At 33.5% G+C, this 20,199-nt stretch overlaps 1 protein-coding gene across 18 annotated transcripts in view; it reads right to left on the bottom strand.

Annotated features, from left to right (window-relative positions):
* The window catches only part of NRXN1 (neurexin 1), a 1,117,469-nt gene that overhangs the window by 1,019,706 nt on the left and 77,564 nt on the right, over window positions 1-20,199 (bottom strand). For 12 of the 18 annotated variants that reach the window (XM_059942818.1, XM_059942803.1, XM_059942804.1 and 9 more), the window contains exon 2: window positions 346-363. The exons of 5 other annotated variants lie outside the window; for them this stretch is intronic. In XM_059942818.1, coding sequence (XP_059798801.1) covers window positions 346-363 — 18 coding nt within the window. The remainder of the gene's footprint in view (window positions 1-345; window positions 364-20,199) is intronic. One more of the 18 variants, XM_059942805.1, reaches the window with a different exon arrangement.

The raw sequence follows: 20,199 nt of genomic DNA, 5'->3' as shown, positions 1-20,199 counted from the left end.
ATCATGCACTGTGTTCAGAAACTGCAAAGAAATATTTCCTCATTTAAAATAAAAGAAGCAGGATTGTATCATTTTTCCATGCAGAACACTGAAATAAGTATTCTAAGGTTCATATGGGATGCTGAAGTCCATCAAAGGCTGGAGTTAAGGTTGAAGGAATTTCATATACTTGGGGCTGATGGAGTTCAGAGTGTGTGTGTTCTATATGAAAAATGATACACAATCCAGAAATCAGCAAATACTCAGAAAGAAGTTCAACTTACCTTCTACATTCGAGATGTACTCTATTAATACTAAAAAATAAAAGGCAAATGAAAGTTGGAAAATAAAGTACAAAGCACCCACCTTCCACATTGTTGTCTTCTGAAAGCACATGACAAGGAGGGAGAGAAAAGGAAAAACATTCATTAAGCAGCATGCAGACTGGACCTTGCCTTTGCATGTCTTTTTCATGCAAGGCACCAAACACATCATGCAAGTGCTCCATCACTCCCATTCAAAGGGGAAAACACAATCACGGGAAAGCAGGTTCCCTCCCATTGGCAGCATTTAAAGAATATGAGACGAAATTTCAATAATACTGCTGTGTACTGAGCAAGGAGTGTTCAAAAGTCTTTCACTGCCCTGGGTAAAGCAAACATAACTCTTACATGTTGCTGGCATGGTTGCCCTAGGCAAATATTCTTACAGCTTTTCTTAAAATAACAATTCTAAAAGATTCTATTTCTAAATTCTGATTTGGACTTACTTGGACAAAAGAAAGTTCATTGCAAATAGCCATGACATTTCACTTAAAGGTATGCCTGTTCTACCAACTATGTAATCGATTTACTATCATGGCCTTTAAATATTTCTAATACTTCAATTTCTTTCCTTAAAAAAACACAACATAAATTTATGCACCTAAAATCTATCATTTATTTAGTTTGTTTATGGTGTGTTCATATTTTATCACAGATGACGATGGCTTATTATAATTTTTTAAATGCTAACTTTCAAAAATGTTAAGTAGAAAGAGTAATGAGTACAAGAGCAGTCCATTTGGCAGCTGTCCTTTAGGCAAAGTTTATCATGATTTATTCACTTTGTGCTTCTGTTTAGGGTGTGAATATGAATGTAGTTAAGATAATGATAATATTGGGTGAACTTTCCCTTATATTTCCATATATCTACACAATATTTACATATTTTTATATATTTATTTAAGTATATTTCTATATATGTATATACAAACACAGACATATATACAATCAGATTTTGTATGTCTTTCCTACACATAATCAATGTAAGGGTATGGAATTTAAAATATTATTAGTATCTATTAGGCAATTCAAGTACTATTTGAGACACTGGGCTTGGTATCAGGTAAGAAATGGAAGGAAAAGCTGTTTTACGGCACTAGGGTGAGAGCAAGGTTTCAATACTTATCAAAATGTTTTCAACAGTAAAGTATATCCATGTTGACATTTCTTGTCTCATTCTTGTATTTCATTTAATTAGCTGTATTTTTTTTTTAGCTGTATTTTTTAAACTGCCCATTTGATGAAAGGTGTTTATAAAAAACAAAACAACAGCAAATGTAGTAACTTGAAAGAAAAACAACTGTGAATGCACCATTTCATAAGGTTCAACAAATAGCTTTTTTAATGGTTAAAGTTACTAATGAATTAAGAATCATCAATTTTGTTTAAAATATATTAGGTGGAAACTGAAATATCAACACAGGTACACTTATTGATATGGCCTTACATAATAGAAAATTGTTAGTGGATAAATGTGGACAACAACATCTATACAAAATACTTGGTTTGCCAGAGTTCATTTTTGAAGAAATAAAAAATGATTGAAATATTTGGTATGTGATATTCATTTCCTGTTTGATTCAGGCTTCCAATCTACCAAATAAGGAATTAGAATTTGTTACTTTTCAATGGCAACTTGGACATGACATGGACACAAATAGTAAAGTTTCATTTTATTGCTTTATATTGGAAATCATACAAAGATATAGATTTTAATGTTATATACTTTGGTTTTTACAATGACATCCTTTGAAATTCTATTTCCCACCTAAGATGCTCATTTTTCAATAAGTTTATTAAATATGTAGAGTAAAACAACAAAATCAGGGAATTTAGAGGAGAGTCCTTTGGCAAATATGGTCATGAGCAGTACAGTCCCAGAAAAGGGTTTTGGTAAAGTGCTGCATGAAAATCTAATAGGGAAAAGAAAGTGAAAAACAAGTCAACAAAATAAAACAGGACAAGTCTTGACACAAATGTTATAAATGTCCTTAGTAGGATATTAGGAAAGGAAGGTGCACTAATAGAATCAAGGTCATTGACTTAGTTCCCTGAAAATGAGTTCTCTTTTCACTGTTAACTAAGGCACGGAGCCACAGGCAATACCACTGATCCCGCCCGGTCATCCAGCATTTCTCTGAGTTATTCATACAGAGAACCAGCTTAACTAAAGGAAATCCTTCTATGCAAATCCAAGTCATGCCCAAAGTGTAATCAAATCCTGACTTGACCACGTTCAGCAAAATGGTCTTCTCCGAAGACTCAGATTCTTTTAAAGAAGTACTAGAGTGAAAGAAAGGGTAATATATTAACTCCTATTTAAAAAATTTTAAAAAAAGAAGAAAAAAGAAGAAGAAAACTGGCTTAGAACAAACTCTCCTTGAGTTTCTATATATTTTCAGATTCAATCATAGGATAAAAAAAACTTCTCTTTATTTGTTTCATTCTATTCTACCCCTTTGGTAAGCATTTGTTGGCTTTAGTTGATTTAAAACCTGTTAACCTAGAGATGACCTCTATGTTATTTCAGAATTTGGAAGTAGCTATAAATGGCAGAAGCTCTAGCATTTACAATCATTCTCTATGTATTTTTCTTTCTTTTCTACTTGGTTTTTGGACTAAACAAAGAATATCAAGTTTAAAAAGAATAGTTTTTCTCATCACACCAACTTTTGCTTTCTCTTTGCAATCAAATACTATTTTGGTTTTGAGCAGCAACAGAGAGAGGTGCTGAAATTGGCATGCCCCAGTGTAAAGGTAAATCAGTATATTTTGCTTTAGTGTAAGGTAGAAAGTAGTCCATCCAGCCTTACCTGCATACATTGTCAAGTTAGGGAAAAGCTCTTGGTTTGCAGAAAACCCTGGCTTCTTAATTCTGCCGACCTAATCCTGCTGTGTACATGAAGTGAGTCTCTTAGTAATCAACTTTACTATGATCACCATGCCACCTATAAAGATCACACTCTTTTTCTTTTGATTGTGAAAATAATAAATATAAAACGATGAAAAAGATAACTTAAATCTTGTTTTTCTTTCAGATAAGACATACTTCCCTCACAGAGACAGAAATCAAGCACTAGAATATCAGTCATGTTATGAATGATATTTGTGTGCTGACATTGAGGGAAGCTGCAGACTATTAAATTGTACGTTTTAAAATTACCTCAAAAGAGCATCTTCACAAATGTTTTTCCTTTGGCCCCCAGCTTATAAGAATGCAAGGACGATAACTTTATTATGACAGTGTTCTTTGCACATAATCTTAATCACATACTACTAGGAAAAGAGAAATGAACAAGGACAAAATGTTCTTGTTTCAATGTAAAGAAAATCAGAAATTTAATCATGACAAGTGAATAAAGTTTGGAATAAAATGTCACAATTAACTCCTTTTTGTATAATCAGTGTTTAAGCTTAGAAATATGAAAGACTTCATCTAAATGCACATGCAGTAGTCAACTTACATGCTACATTTTACATTAAAAACTGGCCAGAAGTCTCCTGCCCCTACTTGGGCTTTCTTTCTCCGTTTCAGCTTTCTTCCTTCTCTGCTAGTTGCCTGTGACTGGCTCCCTTCATTTTCTTTCACTCCCTCTCTCCTCCATCAGAACTGCCACTATCGCAGGCGGCTTCCCACCCAGATCTATGCCCTCCACAGTGGGCTACATTCCAAAACCGGTGGCCGGTGCTAGCCAGCAAAAGGAGGAATTCAGAATACAATTTTATTTCCTTTTTTAACATACCTTGAGCTTGCTAGTGTCTATCCTCGTCTTTCTAGCCCCTCACATTACTTTTGAAGATTTCACCCCTCATTTGGAGGACCAAATGCCAGTAGAGCAGGGTCTGGTTCCCATGGTGGCACAGGATGGAGTTTTGTTTTATTTTTCTTTTGGTGTTAACAGTGAAAGCCTTTAGAAAACCTCAATAATCTGGGAATGCTTCAAGGACTGGGAAATGGAGGAAATCACTGGTTCTTTGGATCTGGGCAGCAGTCAGCTGGAGGAAGACAAAAGCCAGCCAGAACCAAGAGGAGGTGCAAACAGAAAATGAAGCAGAAAGGTCCACTATGGAGGCTTAAGGAAGGAAAGAGACAGCCTGGGCAGGAATCCGGCTAGTTTCAAAAATGCTTTTTAACAGGTGGGCTCAGCAACTTATTTCAAATTCACCTAAATGACACTCCCACTCAGCCTGCTGGAATCTCGATCCTAGGGCATGAGGGGAGCCAACTAGAGAAGCTAATTTTTCTTCTCTCTTTTCACTGTTCAGGAGTGATAAGAAGGGTATCTCTAACCAGCATGAAGCAGCAGAGATGTTCCTGGCATCACACTTAGAACTATAAAACCATTCTCCCTAGGAACATTATGGGCAATGTCTGACTATACTTTTGGTACAATACAATGATTCAAGTATATCATGGAATTAATGAGTCCTTTGTGAAGTGGTCTGAGTTTACTTTGCCTTACAGTGTTGTTTCCATGGGAAATGTGACATGAGTTTCAACCAATTTATTCAAATAACTTTTGAGATTATACTTTCATAAGCTGGAGACTCCCTATGTTTCTGCTTCACACAGTAGGTACCAATTTTGTTACAAAGAACTTGTGGTATTCGATTCAAAATGCTCCATCTTGTTAATGGAGGAAGAAAGTAAGAAAGGGAAAGAAGGAAGAAAGAAGGAAGTCTAATTATATGGCAGATTCTTCTGGTGTTTAAGCTGTTCAATGGTCCTAATGGAATTTAACAGTTATTAGTCAACATATTAAAGTATATATTAAATAGCACGCATAAACTATATTGCATACAATTTCAAATTTTCTTTTCATGAGGGACTATTACAAGGATTTTATTTTGCTTTTATAGCCTCAATTCTTCCCTACATCTAACCCTTGAGAGTTAACATTTCTATATTCATATCAATAGCTGGACTTAGGGAAAGACCACTTCATTTAACAGTGACCATAAACAGAGCATAGTCTACACTGTGTGTGCTCATTTTTATTGCTTTATTGCTTACTGAGAAATGAACATTTCCTAGTACAGAACTGACAGATAACAGTGAACAGGGTGTTACCATGTACTTTCCCACCCAAGCTCAATCATTGCTATACAAACTCTCCAAAGAAAGCTGGTTTTGGTGAGTAGTGCTTCCTTATTAAGAGTCCAAAGTCACCACATTTTAGGAAGTAGAGGAGGAAAGCTCTTGGTTTGGAGTTGAGAAAATAAATTTAAATACACCCCTACCTACCTACCCAACATATCACCCCTTCTAGTGGGTGTGCCAGTACTCAGATGGGACTTTTCTTACGAGCAAATAAACAGGTAACATCCTCTGGCTTGTGTGGTACCAGCAGAGAATACTCCACAATGTGTCCTAGGTTCTCCAACATTAAATAGACAGTAGGTGAATTCTGCTGAAGGACACCAATGGCCCTTCATTTGAGAGAACTGTCTAACATATGCTTGATGTGTACAGTTTTTTCACAAATCATTTTATTACAGAGATGTTTCAAATAAACTTTCAAACACTTCTGATTTTACTCATTTATACTTAGGTTCTCAGACGAATCTATTTAATTTCTCTGAGAAATAAAAACAAACATATTTTGTCATTAAAATAAGGGGACATTGCACAAAAATATGACTAAACCATACTGTAAGAAAAAGTCCTAAATTCAGTTTAACAAATTAGATTTTTATAAATTGAATAGAAAATGGTTTGTATGATATAAAATTGACCTGTCATTTATAAATACATTATTATATTTAAGGAAAAATAAAATTTTATTTCAAAATAAATAATTCATGTTATCTTTAATCCATTAGGACCTTTGCACATTTAACAAATAGTCCAGAAGAAAAATGCAATAAATATTAAAAGAATATTTCAGTTTTTCAAAACTTTTTCATTTTCTTTAGTGTTTAGAACTCAAGATATTTGCATATTTTATAATTTATGGCTAATTTAATTTTAAAGTTTTATAGAAATCACTGAAAATAATTTTAAGGGGAATTAACTGGGTTTTTTTTCCTAAATGAATCAGATAGTATGTTAAAATTTTCCAGGAATCACTCAGAGTTGACTAAAATGCTACCTACAATGAACCAAATATCTAGTAATCTTTTCAAATGTAGGACATTTGAATAGGAGGAAGACTGTTGAATTCTTCTGCTTCTCCAAAGACTGAAAGCACTTAGTCCAATAGTACCTGGGGTTGAAACATATAAAATTATTGTTTTCAGATCAAAATTGGTTAAATACCAACAATTTAATATGGTTAAATCTAATATTTGTAAGTTGGTGGTTTCTCTACAAACTGTGCTATTCTCTGCTTACTAAATATAATGTAGGAATATCAGGTTAAGCCAAAACATTAGTGCATTCCTTAGAATCAATCAGTGGAAAGCAGAAAATAATCAGAGCAAATGCAATTTTTATAAAATGTTTTATAAAATGTTATGAAGATCTCAAGTAACTTCTTCTAAATGCTCAAGAGACATAAGAATAAAAAATAATATACTAACTCTTGGGTAGGGCTTACCACTTTAAACATACTTTCATAAACATTATCTTATATAATCTTTATATTATCTCACTGTGGTTGGGTGACTTGCCCAAGATACCCAAATAAAAAATAGAAGATTCCAAGAGTATACAGAAAGTATGTTTTAAGGCTCCTTGTGCAAGTTTGTGTAGATCTCAAAAAAAATTTTTTTTCTTTTGAATTTTATTTATTTTTTATACAGCAGGTTCTTATTAGTTATCTATTTTATACATATTAGTGTATATATGTCAATTCCCAAAAAACTTGTTTTAAAAAGAAAATAGACATGAAGAATTTGGACAACATAGGGTAATGCTGAAGTGTCTAGTAAGGTGGTGTTATGTTGCTGGAACTATTATCAAAATATATTTATTATTGTCACATTTTTTAAAGTAATACAATAAAGAAGTATGAAGGCTGTATTCATTATTTCTTTGATCCTCTTACAAGAAGGCAGAAATATTTAGGGAAAATATTTCTTTCTTAATTGCATTTACGTGTTAACTCTATAAAGTCAAAAAATGTAATACTGTTTAATTTCCTTTATTGAAGAAAAAAAAAAAGGTCCCAACACTCTTCTTCCCTGTACTATTAGAATGAATTATTTCCCAGAAAAAATAAAAAAAACACGTTTATAAAATCTTTGCCCTATTATAATAGCAAAGAACAGGTGTGTTTACCCATGGGTATTCTAACCACTAGAAATAAAATGGATAATTATTCCATAATTTCTTGCTGCCTTGAAAATTTAAAGGAAAGTGTTCATTTCATTCACAGCACATAAAATTTTTCTTCCCTTTTATAATATCTGAAACAAAAGAACACTTTCATTCCAAGTCAAATATTTTGGAGGGTTAGGCAATATAATACGAATTTGCCGCATATAGTGTATCTGCCTTTTCGTTTTACTTATAAAATGTGAATGTGATAAAAATATTACTTTCACTCCTTTTACATACATGCTGTATAGTAAATCTCCGCGGAACTAAGCAGCAAGTTCTAATCTTTTCAAATTTGAAAAAACAGACAAGAAGAAAGAAAAACTAAATACATTGTCCAGTCTCCTATTTTCCTTTAAAAAATAAAGTTTTATGTTACAGGCTAAGAATAAAATAGTTTGTTCATAGGTACAACCAATTCTATATCACTGAAAATTTCATATATAGAGATGTTTGGGCTAATGTCTAGTACTTAAGTAGACCCATATGAATGCAAGTCCATGTTGAAGAGGGGACCATAAGCTTGAATAATCTATCCTCAATCTGTTGATTTACTGATCCATAAAATTAAATCACTACAAATACAAGCTTTTAAGGTAGGCTTGTAATTCCCCATCTTATCTTGTCCTGAAATGGATATTTGCTGCTTAAGAAAGCACTCTGAAAGATAAACATTTTTTGGACTCTTGTAGAGCATATTTAAATGTTAATTCCATCATTCAAAACAGTTTGTTTTATTTTTTTAAATGGAATAATATGAATATGATATAACATTATTTCTTGACGTTTGTACAAACTGCTTTCTGATTGCTGGAACACAGACTTTTTTTTTTTTTTTTTTTGACCCAAATGACTTCCAAGATAAAGACTTAATTTTCAAAATAATCTCATCAAGTTATAATTCATAATATATTGCTTCCAAATGTGTAGCAATACAATGCTATTATTACCACTTCAATTCATAAGCTCCATCCTAAACATCAATACTTTTCTCAATATTCCCCATTAGGTCATTTAATACTTTTGTCACAGATTTTATCTGTGAGTCTATGACAATGTTTTTTACATAATAGTTTAATAACAACAGCGGTTTTCAAATTAGTAAAAAGCATCCTCTATCACACAGTCTCATACAATGAATTCTCTTACATTACATGTCAAAGACTTCTCTTCCTATAAAATAGGCTTCCTATTGAGTACTATACTATAGGAAAATAAACCGAATGGGCAAATAAAAGGATCAACATTTCTGTAACACTGAAATACGGCAGAGACAAGGAATAAAAAAGGATAAAAGAAGCAGCTCAGACCTCTAGTTAATTCTATAAAAGTCCAAGATCCTGTCAAGGGGCTATTACATGATAACAAATGCACCACTGAGTAGGCAAATAAAAACTATGAGTAGGAAGAATGGAAAAACAATCCTGAACATGGAAGCATTAATTGTGACATAGTAAAAAAAAAAGGAGGTGGCAAAAACATCTAAGAGATGAAACAATGGGTTAAAGAGTTTCATATAAAGAATGAAAAAGGTGAAGAATAAAAATTTAGAGTGGATCTGCCGACTCTATTTTCACTATTTAAAGAGTGTAGGCCTGATCATAAAATTAAACATCATTCATTTTATTATAGAAATGTACTCTTATTTATGATTGGTTTGTGACATTCAATCTCCATTTTTACATGGTAAAGAAAATGAGTCAATGTAAGAATGGAAACAGAAATATATTTATAGCCTCGATATCTTAATAACATTTAATCTAGATATCCCAATGAGCTGTTGTCTGGTAAATAAATAAAGTATTGAAAAGGATAGATGATTTCCAAAGGGTACTGAGGTCATCTGACATCTAAGTCCAGCCTCTGGCATTAGAATGGCTTGAAAGGGATAATCCAATATAACCGGATACTTATTTATCTTATTTCAAAGAAGAAAATATATGTTTCTAAACCAGAATAGCATCCTGACTCAGTACTTTTTATGGACTGAATGTTTGTGTACCCCAAAAATTCGTATGTTGAAACCGTACTCCTCAGTATGATGATATTAGGAGGTGGGGCCTTTGGGAGATAATTAGGATTATATAAGGTTATAGGAGTGAAGCCTTCATGAATGGAATCAGTGCCCTTGTAAAAGTCATGAGAGAGCTTGCTTCCCCTCTCTACTCTCCACCATGTGAAAATTCACCAAAAAGTCAGCAGTCTTCAACCTGAAAGCAGACTCTCACCAGAAACTGATCATGCTGGCACACTGATATCGGACTTCCAGCCTCCAGAACAGTAAGAAATAAAATTTCTGTTTTTTATAAGCCACCCAGTCTACGGTACTTTGTGACAGCAGCCTGAACTATGACAATACTATTTTAGAACTTGTATTACTATGGAAAACTCACCTGTACAAAAAAATAGTAAATATGACACCAAAAACTTTATTTCTGATATTATTACAACAACTGAGAAAAAAACTAGTTGTGCAATATGTATAATACATGGAATGGCTAATACCTACTGGCAAATGTAGCTCAGGGCAGTACCTAGTAGCTTAGGAAACATGTACCTTATAGCGGTCAGAAGTAAATTATGTTCAAAATGGGCCATGTTGCAAGTAATGCTCACAAAACATAATGGAAAAAGAGTAGAAAAGTCACTATTTTTGAAATACTGAATTTTTTTTTTATTAGTTAATATGCTTCTCTTAGAGTTGAATAGAAACTATGCTGGATGCAGTTTGAGAGAATATACTTGATAATTTTAAATGGGCCTATTAACATAGAATAATTAAATCTAACACTTTAAAGCATGTAAATATGTATGAAAACAGTCACAGAGAGGAAAAATGATTTGAACAAAGTGTCAGGGTGAACAAATAACACTGAATCTTTAAGAAACTAGAAATCCTTGGAGAATCTAGGCATTTCCTGACAATATGCAATACTTTAATGTTTCATCTCATTCTCCCTGAAGAAGGAACTGGAAAGGAGGATGAGCTTGGAGTTAGGATCCTTCTAGGTTCTGTCACTACAAATCAGTTTTAGGAATCTAGATACATTTTTTTTTAACATTTCTTTAATTTTCTCATTTGCTAAATGTTTAACTTGTTCCATAGAGAGGCTGTGGCCCACAGCAGTGAAAAAATGTAAAACCACTTATTCAATAATGACAGAGTATAAAGCATTTTATGTATAGATAATACCTGTTTACTGGGGTTAGCCATGGCATTATTATAATTAATGCTTCCTTATACAAACTGTAGGATGCTTAAGAGCAGTGCCTTTTCTATTCCTCTTCTTTTGTTCAGGATGGTCAGCATCTAAGATGGTGTGTACACAAAGGAGTTGCTTAACAAATGTTTTAGTGAGTAATTAATTTCCTATCTTAATTTCCTGCTTGGCTTCTATGAAACTAGCAATGTGGGATGAGGATGACTAAATTCATTTTCATAGGCAGGATTTATTTGCCACAAAAAGCCAACTTTTTTATTCTCACATCATATTTAAGGAACTTTAACAAATGGAAGCATTTGGGCAAAGTAAATCACAGGCCTTTAGTATTAGTTTCTATTATAATATCATTTTGAGGCAGTTCAAGATTCATTAATTGGGCATTTCCAAACAAATCCTCCATGGATTGTCCTTTCTTAAGTAGATCTGACGATGATATCATCATCACGATGAAGGAGATGATGGAGATGAGGCAGAATACAATAACTGTCACGTAAATTCACAAAACCATTTGTGTAATCTTATTATTTATCATAATGATGTGGCCAAGACCACTGAAGAATAAAGTAACTATTAAAATCTAATGTACTGCAAATAGTAACTGTTTTCTTCACCGCTCTTCTTAGCACAGTGCCTGGCACATAGTAAACAATAAATGAAGAACAAATGACTAAATGGTAGAAATTAGATCTTCTGACCCCAGATTCTGTGTTCTTTCCTCTATATTATGAAGATTTAGAAAATTTCCAGTTAATCACATTTACCCTAAAGGCTTATCGGCATATCTGTAGGAAGCAAATTATTATAAGTTAAAAAAAATTGGAATGCAGGTAACCCCAGTAAAATAATGGCTTTTTATTATGGAGCCTCTTTTTAAAAAATCATCTGTGAAAAATGAGCATTATTTCCTAAATGTAATCTAATGTTTCATGATATATTGATATATATAGTAAGATACCAATAAAACCAAATATTTTAGTAAATTAAATGATTTTAATGAAATTATAAGGATCAAATTTATTTTTCATAATTTAGGTAAGTTTTTTGATTTATTAATTTAATGAAATGTGTCAAGCTCACATATTTGTATCAGATGGAATGTGAATCATTAATATGATTAGATTAATGACATTTTAAGATGATCTCAAACAAATTTTAGTTTTTCTACCAATTTTGCACTGAAAAACTTTAAATATCAGAAAGGTATTTAAAATGGCATTCTCTGAATTTTGGTCCAAACAGTCTCAGGTTTCACTTAAATTGGTGACTATAGTACCTGATGTGTAGTTACTAAACTAAAATGCTCCATCCAATTAAAATAATTCAAAGCAACTATACCAATTATGTATATGAGAAATACATAATTTAAAGTTTTCTTTAGTAACTTCTAAACACTACCTTTAGGGATACTAATCTGGTAAATGTGATAAACATTTTCTGGTTCCAACGGGATGTACGCTGATTAGAATACTTTTTCATACTGTGGTTAACTCATATAGCAGAAATAACTGAATCATCCATTGTATAGCATCATATAGTAGTCATTTAAAATTTTTAAGTGACTTCTATGAAGGCATTACTATACAAGGCCTGGCTTTAAATACAACACACTATGAAATTATTTCCTACTTGTCAGTTAATCCTATTTATGGCTCCTGAAATTTTGTCTCAATTTATCTTTTTAAAAACAATGAACTTAAAGTGCAATGGTATTTAGAAATTTAGAATTTTAGAATTTTAAAACAAATGAATACTACCTTGTTTAACATTAAAAAATCAAAGCAAAGGTCCACTTTTATAACACGTGATAAAACCTTAGTTAAATGGCCTCTGGGTCACAACTTTGAATACAACTCCAAAAAGAATGGTATCAATAACAACCAAAGTTGCTCAAAAAGCAACTAACAAAACAGACCAAAGCTACATACTTTTTAACTAAGGGTAATAATCCAAAGTTGGGTTAAATCTGCGTTTTCTTTTCATGTGAATTTTAAATAAGAATCTGGAATTCTAATTTTTCCTGCTGATAGATTCCTGTATGGAAAGGTTTGAGAAAAATGATCAAAAATAATCAATTAGCTAATGTCCCACCCCCAAAAAGGGCACCTGAAACCACATATATCAAAATTTGCAAGTAACACATTCAAAATTTGTCTGCATCAAATAAAGATGGAGTTCACATATAATCTTACTTTCATTTTACAGATGAATTAGCGAGGTCCAGAGTGGTTAAGCTATTAATACGTAATACTAATATATAAGCTACTAATCCATAAGCAACCAGACATGCTGTATAAGAACATTTCTAGGCTTCTTTCTAGACCAGTGTTATCCAATAGAACCTTCTGTAATAATAAAAATGTTCTATAAAACCTAGCACTGGATTATGACCCTAACCAATACTAACCTCCTCCATGTAACTCTTCCCATCAACAATCATGTCCTAGGAAATATTCCATAGGCCTTGTAAAGATCTGAATGAGAAGCAATCATCTCAATAAAAATTCCTGTCTGTGAGGGACTTCTGTGCAGCACTGGGAAAATAAAAGAAGACTCATGACCTAGCCCAGATCAGTCTCCTACAAAAAGGTAAAGAAAAATGCAAGTGAAATAACTCTCAGAAAATAATATGTGTTGCAGAGATACTAAGAACATGTTAGAAAACAGTAAAGAAATGGAAATAATTTCTTGTAGGTGTTCTTTCTAATTCTTTCAAGGAAATCCTTAGGACAATTACTTAAGAAGTAAGTTTTATTTATGGAAGACCTTGGCATTTGATTTCTGACAAATGATGGAAGAGATCAGAGAAGAGAAATTAAGAACCACCTTCTACCTCTGATAAAATCAAAATTGGCTTCAGCATTCAAAATATGCAGAGCTTGGTTGTTTTTGTTTAGATATAATTGAAAAGAAACTTGTAGACCTATTTCACAATTGATTTTTCACAGGGGTAAAACAGTAAGCAGGATAATCCAGTGCCATAAAACCAGGAATGTGCATTTAACTTGTCAATTGTTTATGCACAACCTAAAGCACATCTTGGGGGGGAAAAATGGGAAGAACTGATCCATTTTAGGTACTGGTTACAGAGACCATGGAAAACGGGTCTTGGCCTTGTGTCTAAGGCAACAAGTCACGGTGGAAGAAAACCTACACCTCGGCTGAGAGACTAGGAATTCCAATCCTAATTAGGACTCCATCACAAACTACTTTCTAATGTGATATTGGGCAGATCATTTCACATTCTGAGCCTTAATTTCCTCAGACTTAAAACAGAAATAATGAAACCTACCTCATAGTGCTATCTTAGAATAAGTTAGTAAGAGTCATATAAAATGTGAAGCATGTAGCTGATATATAATAGACAGCCAATCATTTCTCTATTTCCATTAAATCATTCTGTATGAGCAAATAGGGAAAACATTTAAATTAAACCCAACTTTATTTTTTTCATCCTATACTTCTATCTTGCAAAAGGAAATTGTATACAGAGTAACAGCAAGAATTTGAATGCCAACTGATTTCCAAAATGGTGCAGTATAATTAGGAAATTCATGAGTCAAATTCCTGTTTATGCCTGTAATGTAAAGGCTAATCATTTGTTTGTTTTCTATAAGAAGGACTTGATTAAAGCCTCTTGCAGCAATCATTAAATAACCCTGTGCTTGAAGGATGCAGGCTCAGCTAGCACTGTGGTGTGCTAAAACCCATACTTAATGCATAGGGATGTGTGTAAATTAACAAATGAGTGTCATTTACACTAACGGTACAAATATGTTTCTATTTTTGGAATTACCTCCGTGTTTTCTGTTAACCATTACACATTTATAAGCACAGTGCAATATAAACAGCATTCTAACATCTACATACAGCCTCTGGTTCAGGCCATGATCTACATAAGGAGTTTTCCAACTTTTCCATAAAGGGCCAAATAGTGAATATTTTACAATTTGCAGGCCATATGATCTTTGTTGCAATTAATCAACTCTGTCATTGTAGTGTCAAAGCAGTCACAAACAATACATAAACAAATGTGTATGGCTGTGCTCAAAAAAAACTTTATTAAAAAAATAGGGACTTCCCTGGTGGTCCGGTGGCTGAGACTCCACGCTCCCAATGCAGGGGGCCCGGGTTCGATCCCTGGTCAGGGAACTAGATCCCACGTGCTGCAACTAAGAGTTTGCATGCTGCAACTAAAGATCCTGCATGCTGCAACTAAGCCCTGGTACAGCCAAGTAAAAAAATGTTAAAAAAAATTTTAAAATAAATAAATAAATAAATACAGGCATTGGGCCAGATTTAGCCCAATGGTCTATATGACAACAGGTCATAGTTTGCCTAACTTTGAACCATAGCCTGCTGATCCCTGACCTAGATCCTAATTCTCAGGTAGTACAATGCAGAGCATTATATTAGAAAATCATTATTTATACAATAGGTAAGGGCAATGGAGTATAAACCTGATGTGAAAACTTGACAAGTTTCTGAACCTTTCTAAGTTATTCTGCCTCCTCAGACATAAGTTAGAAAAACCAGGACAAACTGAATTTACCACAAATTTGCTGCAAAAATCAGGTGACTCAAGACTTGAAAGCATTTTGAAAAAATGCCACATACTTACTTGTAAATATTATCATTGTTGTGATTGTTATTATTATTATTATTAATTGCTCTTTCAGCTCTATGTTTAAAGACCCCTGGAAGTCACATCTACTCTGGGGTAACTTCAGAGGATGCAAACTGCATACAACTCACTCAGAGCTGCTCTAGCAGTTCTAGAATTTGAGAAAGGTCAGGAAGGCTTGGGAGCCTGTGGAACTGCCACCCTAAGGCTGACACTCCCTAAAGTCAGCCCCAAGGTACATTAGTCATGAGAGATGTTTTTAAAATCCTTCACCAATACATGTGGAAACACCGCAAATGACATTATAAACATATAATTACACCATGAACATCAGTACTAAAGAGATATTGGTCAAGGAGTTCTTGACAAATACGTTTGGAACACTTCTGTCCCTCTTTCAGAGATTCACAGTGCATAATCACAAACTGAAGATGCTGAGATGTCCTGCAATGAATAAGCTGTACACCTTTGTCCAACCCAGTATTTCTCAAATTTATTTGTGTAGAAATTCTTTGTTTTGTGGGTAGAGCCGATTAACATTGTTCCCCAGAACACACACTGGGAAAAGCTGTCATATAGATTATTTTGGACTATTATACTCCTTTCACCCTGGGTGTAGGGAAACTGCCCCACAACTCTCACACTTAAAAGTACACATTTAGCTATTTACTTACATTCCATCGTGTGCCATTATATTGAGATTTTCACTTATAAGCAATCATGTGGGAACTAACCAAATTTGTAAGATTATTTAACCAGTATGAAAATCATAACAGCCTCAATATATTTTAAAAAGGGAGATAGAGGATACATTTCAAATGTCAAACAGCTCTGATGTGAACTTTGAAAAATAACAACAAACATATCCACTGGAGACAGTGTCAAGTAATAGAAAAAAAGCACTTTGTGCTTAAAGCACTAAAATCCATTAAAATCCAAATAACTCTTGCTTTTACTGAAAGCTGCTTCAACTGGTCAGCAGGAAAGAAAGTTGAAAAAAGAGCTGCATAGTCCATCAGTTTCCTATGTATGGCTTCCTACTTACAAGATTTCTTCTGATGGCTTTTTTTACATACTATTTAATCGAAAAAAGGCAATCTTGTTCTTATGGCAAATCCTCACTGGCCAGTGATCATCTGAGTTATGGTGGGTCTTTAATTTCCTTGTCTCTTTCCTTTATAAACAAAAATTTCTTCTACGAACAAAAATATTTTTGTCCAATGTTAATTTGGATACTAGATGTTGGAGCTAACTTCTGGAATTAAACATATAACTTACCCAAAAGCAACTTAAATCTAGAGAAAATAAACAAGATACCCTATTTCTAGCATCTAGCACAGTCCCCAACATAAACTAGGCATTCAATACATATTTGGTGAAAGAGTAAATGAAGAGATGAATCAAAGACACTTATCAACTACTTTAGTTCAATTATACAACTATTATTTATAAATCATTTTTACTGAATAAGTTAGAGATATTTTCTTAACCTAAATATCTGATAATCCACAAAAACTGACACAAGAAAAATGATAATCTGTTATTACTCATTTCAACATCATAACCACTGTTTGCCCATGTACAGTAATGGAGAACTAAGATACTATTCTAGACAAGATAATAAACCCATCCACGCTACACAGACACTAGGCAGAATAAACTTTTTATTATACTGCTTAGATTATATTGCAGAGACGATCCTAGTACTTTGAAGGATTAAAAACCATCAATACAAATCCAACATCATAAAATTCTCTTACAGATCAATAGAACAATCCTCCATCAAGTGCTTAGGACAAAGTACACATTCAAATAGAGCCACTGATATAAAAGCTATGACGGTTTCCCCTCATTTCTAATGAAATCTACATGTATAATATCTACTTAACAGTGTACTTCCTAAATTCTTTTTTTCACATCAGTTTTTTTTTTATCACTCAGAGTATCAAATCTGATAGGTTTATGCAATCTCCAAAGTATTGGTTTCATTTATTCAGACAGAAAACATGGTTCCTAACATAACTCTTTGCCATTTATGAAACATTTGCTTATTTCAAAATAAGTTAAAAATCCATGTAATTATCCATTTTATTTTAAAATATATTAATATTTCAAAACACACTTCCCAGAACATGCTTCTAATGCATATGGTGTACATATACCACATTTTCCATCAGTGAAAAAATAAAAGCCTTTGTTTCTAAGTGTACTGTAAAAGATTTCCTGAAGTGATTTTTGTTTTCTTTAATCTTTTAATGCATGTACCTCTTAACACTTTAATATTGACAATTTTTAAAATCATCATATGTCTACTATCTATTCTGAAAGAATTAATAAAATCTTCCATGGCAATTGAAAGTGATCCAAAGTTTCACATAATTAAATTAGATTTTATTTTTAAATACTTATATGCACTAATTATTGCTAATACCTAGAGATGCCTTTTATAAGTGAAATAGCCAGATGACAAATTAAACCATGAAAATACACTTCAACCAAATTGTGCAAGGAACACATCACAATCAAAAGTTTTAAAAGATATAATAAGTGCTCTGTACAACTGTATTGAATGTGATGTCAAGAAATACAATAATGAGAATCAAAATTACAAAATACTGATAGGCAGGTTAATGTTTTCCAAAGTGTGTTTGCTTCTTTGAGGTTCACTGGTTGCTCTGGACTTATTACAGTCTGTCTCACTGGTTTAGCGCTCACTTGCATTAAGACTTCTGATGATGGAGGGAGCACCTAATATATATGGCCCCCCAGGCTTCTAATGGAATAATAAGAATTAACAGCTTTTCTTGAACCTCAGAGCAGCCACATGATAGACAACTCTCTCTTTCAGGCAGTCGGTAATTGAGCGCACTTACTTTTTGTCTGTGTTTCATAGTCAAACACCAAACTGAATTATAGAAGATTTGGAGCTTTTTTACAAGAATTAGTAGATAATTTACAATTAGGGACTACAAAAAAGACACACTTCCCCCTGAACAGTTTCCAGAACACTGTGAGTTTATCGAATGGGTACTTCCACGAATTCAAAATGGCTTATTCACCAATTTTAGATCTGTTCTCGGGGTACACCATGAAAACCTGCTGCAGAAACTAACAACCAGGCAGCAAAGACACCCAAAGGAAAAAATACACTTAACCAGTCCAGCATTTGTTAATGAGCAGATTTGTGCCTAGGACTGTGCTAACAGGAACTTAAGAAAAGAAACCTGAAAACACATGACTATTATCATTATCTTACCCAATTTATTAAAATTATATAAATAAATTTTACCACATTCCCATTTCCAAAAGAATGCATGGGGATCAAAAGAAAACAGAAAAAAAATTCACTATTCAAACACACCATGCTGAGTTGAAACAGGGATTCCGTTAAACAAACAGGATGAAAGTGTTTGGTTTTAAATGTGTCTAATTTAGTCACTTACCTTTTATTTCAATTCTGACATTTCCAAGGGTCAGAAAATGACATCAAGAAATAGACTTGGCTGAACAGTTTACACATACTCATACTGAAACACATCCTTTAAAAAACCATTATTAATATAGTTACACATAAAAAATCAAACTGAGGGACACAAGGGATAGAGAAAGGCACAGTACTGATTTGATAATCCCATTTTGTCTCCAAATGAGAAAGGCTTTCTCACTCTCCTTCTTCCTGGTGCAATCCAGACATCCTGCAATGCCTTCCAATGTGAACACGTTTCTGAGCTGATACAATCTGTGGTTTGATTCCTACTCAGGCCTTCCTTTTCCTAAGAGCTTCTCAAAGTTTCTGCAAGGAAAGGATCTTCTGACATCTTGGAGAAATTGGGAGCTCAAAATGAAAACTTCCCTGGAGAGCTTTTACTTGCACCATCAGCAACTTGCCATGCACAAACAATTGCTAACCTTGCATTTCATAGGTTAGATATTCCTACAGATGAGCGGTTCCAGAGCCACAATCAGGTTTTTCTGGATATCATTTGTGTATGTCTCACCTATTTCATCTCAAAGTGTATATGTACAAGGAAGATTCTGGGAAAACTACAATTCGACTGAAGTTTTACACCATCCACCAGGTATCTTGCTACTTTATATAAATGTGAGGGCAGAGGAGATTAATTAAAACGGGAATGTGCATGCAAGTGCTAGTTACTTATGTGTTAAGCAAAATAACAATATTTGAACCATCTCCTGGTCAAATGTTTAGAGCAACATATAAATGCTCCCAACACCTTTCCACCCATAGTTATTTCTTCTCCAAGGTGGTAGGAGAAAGTGGCTGAGTTTATCCTTTTCTGGAGTCTGTACATCTTCTAAAACATGTTTCAAGACATTAGCTTCCTAAATACTTCACATAGGAAAGCTATATAGAAGGGAAAATGGAAGTGATTTGGCCCTTAAGATAGCAACCGAATATTAAAAGATAAATATTTATATATGTGAAATAATATACCTTGTTCTCATCAGTTTCTTAGAATATATATGTGACAATTCATGCTGGTTTTCATTGGAGAATAAGTTAACTCAGTGAATCTGAGTTAACTTCATGAGTTGCTTCATTTCAAGAATAAAAGAAAGCAGATGAAAAGCAAATACTAACAGTAAACTGAAGACCACATGCTATATACCTATAGCAGGGTCTCCTCACATTTGTTGCTATTGACATTTGGGCTGGAGAGTTCTTCTTTGTAGGGGACTGTCCTGTACATCTTAGGATGTTAAGTAGCATCCCTGGCATCTAGCCACTAAATGCCAGTAGCACCCTCCCCGCCCCCCCATCACGTCACC

Source organism: Balaenoptera ricei, chromosome 13, assembly GCF_028023285.1.
Source record: "Balaenoptera ricei isolate mBalRic1 chromosome 13, mBalRic1.hap2, whole genome shotgun sequence".
NCBI classification, from domain to species: Eukaryota; Metazoa; Chordata; class Mammalia; order Artiodactyla; family Balaenopteridae; genus Balaenoptera; species Balaenoptera ricei.
This window is presented reverse-complemented; position numbering and strand designations above follow the sequence as displayed.